This window comes from Hemitrygon akajei, chromosome 32, assembly GCF_048418815.1.
Source record: "Hemitrygon akajei chromosome 32, sHemAka1.3, whole genome shotgun sequence".
Lineage (NCBI taxonomy): Eukaryota > Metazoa > Chordata > Chondrichthyes > Myliobatiformes > Dasyatidae > Hemitrygon > Hemitrygon akajei.
Genome location: NC_133155.1, coordinates 2,697,145 through 2,709,688, shown reverse-complemented (window position 1 = coordinate 2,709,688; position 12,544 = coordinate 2,697,145). Strand labels below are relative to the sequence as shown.

Sequence of the window (12,544 nt, the reverse complement as noted above, 5' to 3'; positions counted from 1 at the left end):
TGTCAAAATGGGAATTGGAATTAAAATGTTTGGCCACCTAGAAGTTCCACTTTTGGAGGATGGAGCCTCTTTTCGAGTACTTTTGGAGGTACTCGACAAAGTGGTCCCCCAAATTGTGATGGGTCTGACCAATGTAGAGGAGACCGCATTGGGAGCACCGGGTCTCCCTCCCCCACCTTTTCATTTTGGTGTCTTCCCCTTTCCTCTTCTGTCCTGAAGAATGGTCTCGGCCCAAAACATTGTCTGTTTATTCATTTCCATAGTTATACACACTGCTCTATGATTGGAATACAGACTGCACCTACTGAGCCACCAGCCCTACACACTCACTGCAGATCGGACCAATTTAAGCAAAAACATTTTCATCAGATGTTCATCATTTTTTTTTTGTTTGTCTAAAACAAGATTTTTCATTAATGCAATGTGGCTAAAGGATTTTTTCCCACTTGGTGAACATTGTGTCTAAATTGTGTGAGTATGATTCCTTGAGTATTAGTGTGAGTGAGAATATCGGCTGTTGTAACTTACCCCTGATTACACTAGGCGAATGAGGGGCTGGGGGTAGTGTGAGTGAGAATATTGGCTGTTGTAACTTACCCCTGGTGTACACTAGGAGAATGAGAGGCTGGGGGTAATGTGAGTGAGAATAACTTGCTGAGAAGTAAGTGTGAGAATCTGAGAGCCAGTCTGACTCAGTGGGCCAAATAGCCTGCTCCAGTGACCTAAAGAAATAGGAATTGGATATCTACCTTCAGGGATGAGGGAAGTTCAACTGCTCTTTGTTCTCTGTCTACAGGACCCAAAGAAGCTCATTGAGAAAGCTTGGAAGGATTACGAGAACAAAGTGTAAGTGCCACCTCTGTAGGACAAGCAAATGCTCGTAAAATATTTGATATTGCTTCCTTGCATCATCATTCTGCAGACGAGATTGAACCTGAGCCATATCTTATGATTAAAGGTCAAATGTCATTGGATGCTTCTACAACTAATTCCGCAAAACATGGCCATTTACTGCTGCTGCTCAAGATATTTACATACTTTTGGATTAAGGAACACGGTTGTTTGTCATTAAAGTCACTTTGCTTGTGCAATATCTCTGTATGAGACATATTGTCATTCTCAGTGTGACTGGGGTCCCAACCTTTTCCATGCCCAGGACCAATACCATTCAGCAAGGGGTCTGTGCTGAACCCCAGTTTACGGAATCAGCTTCCTGTCCTCTTAGACAAAGCATTCTAGATTATAGTAACTCTTTACTTTACAACGAAGCCCTACTTTCCTTCACTCTTTCTTTAGTAAGTACCTTTTTATTTACTCCCATTGGTAAGAAAAATGATAATGTGAAGGCATTCTAATAGAGTGGTTAGAATGGGTTGAAATTGGAGTCAGTGACTGGAAATGGAGCAACCCACATTCAATGTTCAAAGTTCCAGCTGTACGAACCAACCATTGCTCTGAGGAGGAAATTTTTACGTAGTCTGTAAACTGTGTGGCACTTTAATAGAACATTATATAAGAGAAAATTCCAGATGCGTGACAACAAAGGCTATGTATGCGGGGGTATTTCAGTTACCGTGCAGCCGCATACCAGTGCTGCTTAGAGGAAACAGTGCCCACATTCTAGGTTGGTGTATAATTCAGAGGAGAATTTTCACAAGGTTGTGCTTCCCAGTGTCTTTCCTCTAAGCCAGGGGTTCCCAATGTTTTTTATGCCATGGACCCCTGTCATTAATAAAGGGATCTACGTCCCCTAGATTGGAAACTCCTGCTTTGAGCAGTGGTCATTGTGGTTTGGGGAAATGATGTTGAAGAAACCTTAATGTGTTGTTGAAGTGCTTCTCGTTGAAGGTCGGCTCTGTAGCCATGATTCTGCAGAAGTCTAGAGACTGAATATTTGGCTGTGTGGACTTATTACCATGATTTTTTTTTGTGTTTGGAGAAATTCATCCCGGTAAGAAGAGAGTACTCAGTTTCCTTCAAATACACACCTTGTAGATTGTTTGACAATAGAATCAGGAGGTGAATGGCTGGGGTAAATACCCAGTCCCCATGCCCTGTCCTTTTATGTCATTTTAATTTTTGGGTTGAGAATAACAAACACAAAGTGCTGGAGGAACTCAGCAGGTCAGGCAGCATCTGTGGAAAGGAATAAGCATTTCAGGCTTAAATTGGGAGAAGTTTCTGGTTCCTTTTCCTTGCAGGACCTCCCTCCACAGCTGAAACTTTGGTGATGATGTATGTTTGTAGAACATAGAATAGTACAGCACTTTACAGGCCCTTTGGCCCACAATGTTGTGCCGACCCTCAAACCCTGCCTCCTATATAACCCCCCACCTTAAATTCCTCCATATACCTGCCTAGTAGTCCCTTAAACTTCACTAGTGTATCTGCCTCCACCACTGACTCAGGCAGTGCATTCCATGCACCAACCATTCTCTGAGTAAAAAACCTTCCTCTAATATCCCCCTTGAACTTCCCTCCCCTTACCTTAAAGCCATGTCCTCTTGTACTGAGCAGTGGTGCCCTGGGGAAGAGGCGCTGGCTGTCCACTCTGTCTATTCCTCTTAATATCTTGTACACCTCTATCATGTCTCCTCTCATCCTCCTTCTCTCCAAAGAGTAAAGCCCTAGCTCCCTTAATCTCTGATCATAATCCATACTCTCTAAACCAGGCAGCATCCTGGTAAATCTCCTCTGTACCCCTTCCAATGCTTCCACATCCTTTCTATAGTGAGGCGACCAGAACTGGACACAGTACTCCAAGTGTGGCCTAACTAGAGTTTTATAGAGCTGCATCATTACATCGTGTCTCTTAAACTCTATCCCTTGACTTATGAAAGCTAACACCCCATAAGCTTTCTTAACTACCCTATCTACCTGTGAGGCAACTGTCAGGGATCTGTGGACATGTACCCCCAGATCCCTCTGCTCCTCCACACTACCAAGTATCCTGCCATTTACTTTGTACTCTGCCTTGGAGTTTGGCCTTCCAAAGTGTACCACCTCACACTTCTCCGGGTTGAACTCCATTTGCCACTTCTCAGCCCACTTCTGCATCCTATCAATGTCTCTCTGCAATCTTTGACAATCCTCTACACTATCTACAACACCACAAACCTTTGTGTCATCTGCAAACTTGTCAAACCACCCTTCTACACCCACATCCAGGTCATTAATAAAAATGCTCACCCGGATGTTCACCCACTGGCAGATCTGTGACCTGACCCGGTTCGTTACCTAATACTAGTTCTAGTATGGCATTCCTCCTAGTCGGCCCGTCAACATACTGTGACAGGAATCCATCCTGGACGCACTTAACAAACTCTGCCCCATCTAAACCCTTGGAACTAATCAAGTGCCAATCAATATTAGGGAAGTTAAAGTCACCCATGATAACAACCCTGTTATTTTTGCACCTTTCCAAAATCTGCCTCCCAATCTGCTCCTCGGTACTTCTGCTGCTACCAGAGGGCCTATAGAATACCCCCAGTAGAGTAACTGCTCCCTTCCTGTTCCTAACTTCCACCCATACTGACTCAAAAGAGGATCCTGCTACATTGCCCACCCTTTCTGTAGCTGTAATAGTATCCCTGACCAGTAATGCCACCCCTCCTCCCCTCCCCCCTCAATCCCTTTTAAAGCACTGAAATTCAGGAATATTGAGAATCCATTCCTGCCCTGGTGCCAGCCAAGTCTCCGTAATGGCCACTACATCATAATTCCATGTATGTATCCCAAGCTCTCAGTTCATCACCTTTGTTCCTGATGCTTCTTGCATTGAAGTGCACACGCTTTAGCCCTTCAATTAACCCTGGTTAATTGTGAATAGTATAACTCCTTTTGGAGATGGTCATTACTTACCATGTGTTTTTTTTTGCCAATTAACCAACCTAAAATTGAATATTGTCCATGCCTTGCTGTGTGTTAGCACAACTTGCTTCATTGCATTAAACGGAACAGTGAACATCCCATTTCTGATGATCAGCTGAATGTGGTTGGACCTGAAACACAGAAGCATGGGCTAGGACCAACCGCATTTGATTGCTTCATGCTAAATCTGTGCCACTGGGTCACTGACGTTTCATCTACAAGTATCTTCCTGTTTTGCTTGTCAAAACCCTTCCAGATTTTGAAAACCTCCATGTAATGATCTCTTTTAAAGTTTGTCTAGCGAGAGGGATTGTGGCTGATGTTGTCTTTCCATATAACTAAAAAATCATTCCTATTTAGTATATTAATACTATTTAGTATAGTAATAAACTTCCTCTGCACTCTCTGGGAGTTCCGTTGACATTAGTTTCAGCTGGTTATTCATTCTCAGCAATGTCAAATAGCAAGCTGACTCTCATGTGAACAACTTCACTTAAATTACTTTAAGAGTTTTCTGTGTGAACTGCGTGATTTGGAGTGGTTTGAAGAAATGCCAAGCAGGTATTTGCCTGTGATAGGACTAGTTTCTTCTGAGGTGGAATTGCTAGTTTGTGTATCAGTTGGTTTTGTAAAGGAAATATAATTAGAAAACTTGAGACTTTAATAATAAATTCACATAATTGTCTATCTGTTTATCTATCCATCTATCTGTAGAGAATTAGCCGCCCCAAGGACCCTGATTAACCCTAACCTAATCACAGGACAAGTTACAATGACCAATGAACCTGCCCAGTACATCTTTGGACTGTGGGAGAAAACCAAAGCACCCGTGGAAATCCTGCACATTCCACGGGGAGGATGTACAGAGACTCTTTACAGGACAGTGCCGGAATTGAACACCAAACTCTGGAATGCCCTGCGCTGTAATAGCTTAGTGCTAAATGCTACGCTACTGTGATGCTCATGGTAATTTTTTTGGGAAACTTTAGGGAGCTTGGGTTGAAATTGGGACATGAAGCAGCCCCATGTAGCAAACACCATCCTGAATGAGTCAAAGTTTCATCTGTTCTTTCACTGGAATGTCCAATTTGTATAACCTCAGTTACTGGCAAGGAAGTCTACCTTCCATACTTCAGCATAAAGCTTTCCTTCATTTTCTGAGGATATTCCATTGGGAATAATTTCCATTGTTGGTTTCTGATGGTATTTTCTGGGGGAGTCACCTTTTTGTTCTGGGCTTGTGAGATGATGTTAGTACTCCTCATCCTCACTTCGCATCTTTAGGATATGTTCTATGTTAAATGTTATTGTAATGCATGCCATAAATTAATCTGCCAGTTTAACCTAGAATCATTCAATACCTTCTTTTTCCATTTTAACTTTCTGCCCCTCATGAAGAGCCACATTAATTGAACTGAGAACCATTGAAAAGCTGTCATTAAATATCTCAAACTGATTTAAAAGAGTCTATTCAGCATATTTATTTCAGAAAAAGCAAAGAAGAAAGCTGGTTTGATATTTCAGTTCTTCTGGTATTTCTTTTGTTTATTGTACAAATTCCTTGATTTGTGCGGTGTTCCCAACATGGAAACAAGCCAATCCATTATACAGGAGCAGCATAATCTGGCAATCAGGCAAAGCCAGTATAACTTCCCAGAGACCATGAGGGCTTTTCAGTCAACTATAACTGCTATAATAACAGCATCTAAAATGTTACAAGAAAAGTTGGATTACAATAACTAGATAATCTATTTACTTCAGTGATGTTAATTGAGGAATAAATAGTGACTAGAATACCCTACCTCTTCTAATAGAATCAGGTTTATTAACACTGATGTATAGAGTCATAGAAAAGTACAGCAGAGAAACAGGCCCTTCAGTCCATCTAGTCTGTACTGGACCATTTCAACTGCCTCTTCCCATTGACCTGTACCAGGAACATAGCCCTTTGTACCCCTGCCATCCATGTACCTAGCCAAACTTCTCCTCAACATTGAAATTGAGCTTGTATGCACCACTTGTGCTGGCAGCTCATTCCACCCTCTCAGTGAAGAAGTTTCTCCTCATGTTCCCCTTAAACTTTTCACCATTCACCCTTAACCATTGACCTCTAGTTATAGGCCCACCTAACCGCAGCGGAAAAAATCTGCTTGCATTTACCTTATCTATATCCCTCATAATTTAGTATACCTTTATCAAATCTCCTTTCACTCTTCTATGTTCCAAGGAATAAAGTCCTAATCTATTTAATTTTTCTTTGTAACTCAGGTCTTCCAGACCGGAGAACATCCTTATAAATTTTCTCTGAACTCTTTCAACCTTACTTCAAATTAGGACTTGCCAATGTCGTATACAACTTCAACATAACATCCTATCTCCTGTAATCAGTACTTTGATGTATGAAGGCCAATGTGCCAGAACGAGGAAATCTGCAATGGCAACACACACAAAATGCTGGTGGAACACAGCAGGCCAGGCGGCATCTATAGGGAGAAGCACTGTCAACGTTTCAGGCTGAGATCCTTCGTCAGGATTAATTGAAAGGAAAAATAGTAAGAGATTTGAAAGTAGGATGGGGAAGGGGAAATGGGAAACGATAGGAGAAGGCTGGAGGGGGTGGGGTGAAGCTGAGAGCTGGAAAGGTGGACACCTATGCTCTGTCCGCCAGAGAAAGCAGGATCTCCCAGTGTCCACACATTTTAATTCCTCGTCCCATTCCCATTCTGATATGTCTATCCAGGGCCTCCTCTGCTGTCAAGATGAAGCCACACTCAGGTTGGAGGAACAACACCTTATATACCGGCTGGGTAGCCTCCAACCTGATGGCACGAACATTGACTTCTCTAGCTTCCGTTTATACTCCTCCTCCCCTTCTTACCCCATCCCTGATATATTTAGTTTTTCTCCCCCCTCCTCTTTTTTTTCCTCTCTCTGCCCATCACTCTGCCTGTTCTCCATCTCCCTCTGGTGCTCCCCTCCCCCTTTCTTTCTCCCTAGGCCTCCCGTCCCATGATCCTTTCCCTTCTCCAGCTCTGTATCTCTTTTGCCAATTACCTTTCCAGCTCTTAGCTTCATCCTCCGGTCTTCTCCTATCATTTCGCATTTCCCCCTCCCCCCCTTGTACTTTCAAATCTCTTACTATCTTTCCTTTCAGTTAGTCCTGACGAAGGGTCTCGGCCCGAAACATGAACAGTGCTTCTCCTTATAGATGCTGCCTGGCCTGCTGCGTTCCAACAGCATTGTGTGTGTTGCTTCAATATGCCAGAAGCTTTCTCAATGACCCTTTCTATCTATGACGACACTTTCAATGAATTATTGACTTGTAATTCCCAGATCCCTTTGTTCTACCACACTCCTCAGTGCCCTGTCATCCACTGTGTAAGACCTATCTTGGTTTGTCCCCATGTTGTGAATTGAATTGACTTTATTTTTTTTACATCCTTCACATACATGAAGAGTAAAAATCTTTACGTTACGTGCAATCAAAATACTTTATAATAACTAATAATAAATAGAACAGTAATTGTAGCATAGAAATACACTCAAATCAGTGTGAGTTCATCAGTCTGATGGGCTGGTGGAAGAAGCTGTCCCAGAGCCTGTTGGTCCTGGCTTTTATGCTGTGGTACCGCTTCCCAGATGTTAGCAGCTGGAATAGATTGTGGTTGGGATGGTTTGGGTCCCCAATGATCCTACGGGCCCTTTTTACACACATTTGTAAATGTCCTGAATCATGGGAAGTTCACAACTACAGATGCGCTGGGCTGTCTGCACCACTCTCTGCAGAGTCCTGCGATTGAGGGAGGTACAGTTCCCATACCAGGTAGTGATGCAGCCAGTCAGTACCCCTGGAGAAAGTTCTTAGGATTTGGGAGCCCATAACAAACTTCCTCAACTGTCTGAAGTGAAAGAGGCGCTGTTATGCCTCTTTCTCCACACAGCTGGTGTGTACGGACCACATGAGGTCCTCAGTGATGTGGATGCCGAGGAACTTGAAGCTGTTTACCCTCTCAACCCCAGATCCACTGATGTCAATAAGGGTTAGCTCGTCTCCATTCCTCCTGTAATCCACAACCAGCTCCTTTGTTTTTGCCGCATTGAGGGAGAGGTTGTTTCCTCGACACCACTGTGTCAGGGTGAAGACTCCTTCCCTGTAGGCCACCTCGTTATTGTTTGAGATTAGGCCAATCAATGTAGTGTTGTCGGCAAATTAGTGCTGTGGGTGGTGACACAGTCATGGGTATGCAGCGAGTTAAGGAAAGGACTTAGTACGCAGCCCTGAGGGGCTCCTGTGTTGAGAGTCAGAGGGGTGGAGGTGAGGGAGCCCACTCTTACCACCAGCCAGCGATCTGTCCGGAAGCCCAGGATTTTGTGGCAGCAGTATAGTGCAACACATACATAAAGAAATGCTATAAATTACAATAAGAAATAGAAAAAATAAGAAGTGCAAAAAGAGAGGAAAATTGTGATTATAGTGATTTATATAGTGAGCATAGTGGAGAGGTAAGAGAGCAAAATAGTGAGACAAAGAGCAAGAATAATAATTAGCATGGGATCTATGTTCACCTTAAGGTTGTTATAGCTGGGGTTGGTAGTGGGGACAAGCTCCCATTACCTATTAAATGCTCCCAATGACATGTGTCTCAAATAATCTCTGACAACCAAGTTCAGCTGCTGTGGCCTTCACGTATGGCTTAGCTGCTAAGCCTGGCAGAACCGTTTCTACTGACAGGAGAGGGGATAAAGGCAGGTTACTGGTGCCTTAAAACCAGTCACTTTGGGCAGATGGGGCTCATTAGCCGTGGTTGGCAGCTCAACTAGGAGAAAGAAAACTCCGATCTCAAACCTCCGCTACCTTGCAGTTATACCCACTCATAGGGAAGGCATCGGGAGTAAACCCAAGGGGGGGGGGGGGGGGACCTTGGGTTGTTCCTAAGGCAGTCCTACATTGAGTTCAATGCTGACTGGCAATTCCTGCAACCTCTCTGGTGTCAGTTCCTGTCGTTCCTTTGGGTTTATCTGATGCATGGAGGGTGGGGTCTTAGTACATGAGCAACTGCTTGCTCTCCATATTGTACTGCAAAGGCCTGCGTGTCTAGACAGTTAGGATGCAACGTCCTGACCAATGGAGGCCTCAGAAGGCAGCGAAGAGCTCCTATTCTCAGTATTGAACTGGAATGAAGTAACACTAATAGTGCAATAAATTATAAACACAAGAGAATCATCAGATGCTGGGAATCCGAAGCAACACACACTGGAGGAACTCAGCAGGTCAGGCAGCATCTATGGAGGGTAATAAACAGTTGACATCTTGGGCCAAGATTGTTCATTGAGAGTTCATTGAAGGGGGCAGAAGCCAGATTAAAACTTTGTGGGGAGGGTGAGTACAAGCTGGCAGGTAATAACTGAGTGAGGTAAGGGGAGGGTGGGTGGGGAGGGAGGGAGGTTGAAGTGAGAAGCTGTAATGGATTATGCAGTTCTGTCTCTATCTCACTTGTAGTGCATCCTAGACCATGTACTCGACAGTATGGGGAGGGATTTAAATCCCAAACCTTCTGACCTACATTTTAGGCATAGCAAAATCTTTAAATTGGTGTGTATTGAAAATTAGAATTCTGAGAAATAAGTAAAGGAAGGAAAAAAGAGTATCTTCGTATTTATCTCACTGTTACACATTTCTTTATCACTCCTCTTTCCTCCCTAAGCCATTGTGCTATCCACCCCACAGTGCTCCCCACCCCCCCCCAAGTCATCCAGTCATTAGCATTAAAAGTTTCCACATTCTTCCTGCATCCAACTCTGTCATAGTTCTCTGAGATTTCTCACTTCTGTGCTATGTTTGGTTAAAGCAAACATTTCACTCTTTCTAGTTCCTGGTCTTCATTTTTTGAGTTTTTCCTTATAAGGTTCACAAGAATGGGATACGATTGTCTAAAAGTGTGGGAGATTCTTGTTCTTTGATGTCAACATAAACAGATGACTAATTCTTAATAAGACAGCCAGCTCTTGCTTGCATCATCCCCAAGCTTGATTGGTATGTTTTAGGAGAAAACTTGCTCTTCCTATAAAATTGAATCATCTAAGTTATTGCTCAGCCAAAGAAAAGCTCCATTCACTCATGACCTTCATACACGCTAACTAGCAATAGTTCTGCTAACAATTCTTCTGATTTTCTTTTTAAATTCTTCGTCTTTGTGTTCACCTTCCTCCATTTTACCTGCATGTACTTTCCCTGTCAGTATCACTGGAGCTGAAGAGCCAGTCTCATTCTCTGGCAGAGTGAGAGCAAAGAGAGGGGTGGATAAAGTGCAGAAAATTTATATCTTTTTCTCAAATTCTTTGTTTATTATTGAAATAGGTGGGCACCACGGTAGAGTGGTGGTCAGTGCGATGCTATCACAGCTCGGGGGCGTCAGAGTTTAGGGTTCAACCCCAGTATGAGGAGTCTGTACGTCCTCCCCATGAAATGTATGGGTTTTCTCCGGGCTCCGGTTCCCTCCCACAGTCCAAAGACACACCAGTTAATAGGTTAATTGGTGATTGTAAATTGTCCTGTGATTGGCTTGGGGTTAAATCCGTGAGTTGCTGGATGTTGTGGCTCAAAGGGCCTATACAGCGATGCATCTCTTAATAAATAGAAAATTGAGTCTGGGCGGACTCTCCTGGAATTTAGGCACAGTGAGTGTCTTCTCACCTTTGTCGCTTCATCTTGGTTTAATACCTTGTGAACTTGTTTCACTCATGTTTATTGGGAATTCTCTTAAAAGCATTGGTTTGGAGTTCTACATTCCTGAATCCTTACTGGATTTATTTGTGACTCTCATTTGTGGCCCCAAATCCTGGTTGTGTTTACCTGTAACCATCTTCCCCATGTCCACAATATTGAATTCCTTCTCAGCTTCTGGTCATCCTTTGGCCTTCCCATTTCTGGATCATTCCAGATTATTAAAATCACTCAGTTGAAGTGTATCTGAAAGTGAAGAGATGTTTTTGTATAGATCTCTCCTCTTTAGTTTGTAGGCTGATTTGTGCTCAGTTTGATGTTTGTCAGGAGCTGTTTGTAGTTGAGGGCCATAACATCAAGTTCAAGTTCAATGTATTGACATTCAGCCATCTACATGTATAACACCAAATGAAACTACGTTCCCCTGAACCAAGGTTCACGCCAGAGTACATATAACTCACACACATAGCACATAAAGTAATATTACCACAAATAATCAGGTGCATTTACAACACAAGTTTAAAAGAAACCAGTATAATGCAATTGGTGCTTTATGCATAATGAGACCTTGGTGGTAACGGTGAGTTCAGCAGACTGGGGGGGGGGGGGGGTGGTGAAGCTCTTGGTAACGGGGAGTTCAGTAGACTGGGGGACGAAGCTCTTTGTCATCCTGTTCTAATGCTATGGGGCCTCCTGCCTAATGGTAGGGGGTCAAGAAGATAGTTAGATGGACGGGAGGTAACCTTGACAATGCTAAGGGCACTGAGTACATAGCTCTCTTGAAAAATATCTCTGATGGGTGGAAGAGAGAGACCCTGATGATTCTCTCAGCAGTTCTTACAATCCTTTGTAGGGACCTGTGGTCAGATGCCTTGCAATTCCAGCGCTAGATGGTGACGCAGATGCTCAGGACACTCTGATGGTGCTCCTGTAAAAAATGTTTAAAATGGGGGAGAGGCCCTCAATCTCCTTAGGAAGTGGAGACGCTGCTGGCTTTCTTGACCATTGAGGTGGCGTTGAGGGACCAGATGAGACTGGCCATTATGTGCACTTCCAGAAACTTAGTGCTCCTATCTCTCTACATGATGGAGCTTCGAATGTGCAGTGACGAATTGTCTGCCCGCATATTCCTAAAGTCCACGATCACCTTTTTGGTCTTGTTCATATTGAGGTCACAGCAGAAACCCTGGTGGTCTTGCAATGACTGTAAAGGCAAGACCAGCTGTGTGTGTGCACCTGTCTTCAAAATCTGTTCAAACAACTGGATGAGCTCCTTGTGTTGCCTTTGACTATTAGGAACAAGATTGAAAAGGAGAAGAAAGACCGCGCCAAGCAGTTTGGACTAAACCGTTCAGAAATAAGTCCTGCAGAAATTGCTGAGGAGTTGGAGAAAGAGAGAAAGATGTTCCAACTCCAGATGTGCGAGGCAAGTTGCAGCATATTTCATTTAAAAATTGTGTCTGTCTGAACTTGTAAGCGGGTGGGGTTGGGGCAAGATTAAAATATCTCCACATTGTTTACTTATAATATCCATACATCCCTGCTTCACAGTACATTTAACTCCAAAGATGATAAGCACCTCCGTCACTAAAGTACATCCTTAACTGCTTTATTGTTAACAAAACAGCACTCCCACAGTGCTTGAACATAACAGGGAATGTTATGTTAGTTCTTGTACATTTAATTCTCCAGATGTAAGCCTCCTGCACACCGTATTTACTGTGTTGTTACTAATGCCCATACATGCTATTACCTTAATAGGTAACTTAATAGCTAACTTTCTATTAGGTAACCCTAATAGAAAGCATTACATTTTCAAACTCTGTCTCAGTTGCATCGGATTTAAGCATTTATTAAACATTAGCAAATTACAAATAACTGAGGAAAAGAGTGCATATATTTTCTCTATTTTGGCTCTCATTGCATAAAATAGAGACAGAAATGGGCTGT

The 12,544-nt window shown here is 43.1% G+C and overlaps 1 protein-coding gene across 1 annotated transcript in view; it reads left to right on the top strand.

Annotated features, from left to right (window-relative positions):
* LOC140719622 (arf-GAP with SH3 domain, ANK repeat and PH domain-containing protein 2-like) overlaps window positions 1-12,544 on the top strand; it is a 111,780-nt gene that overhangs the window by 50,950 nt on the left and 48,286 nt on the right. Inside the window, exons 5-6 of the mRNA XM_073034352.1 lie at window positions 797-846; window positions 11,891-12,020. Of these exons, the coding sequence (XP_072890453.1) occupies window positions 797-846; window positions 11,891-12,020 (180 nt within the window). The remainder of the gene's footprint in view (window positions 1-796; window positions 847-11,890; window positions 12,021-12,544) is intronic.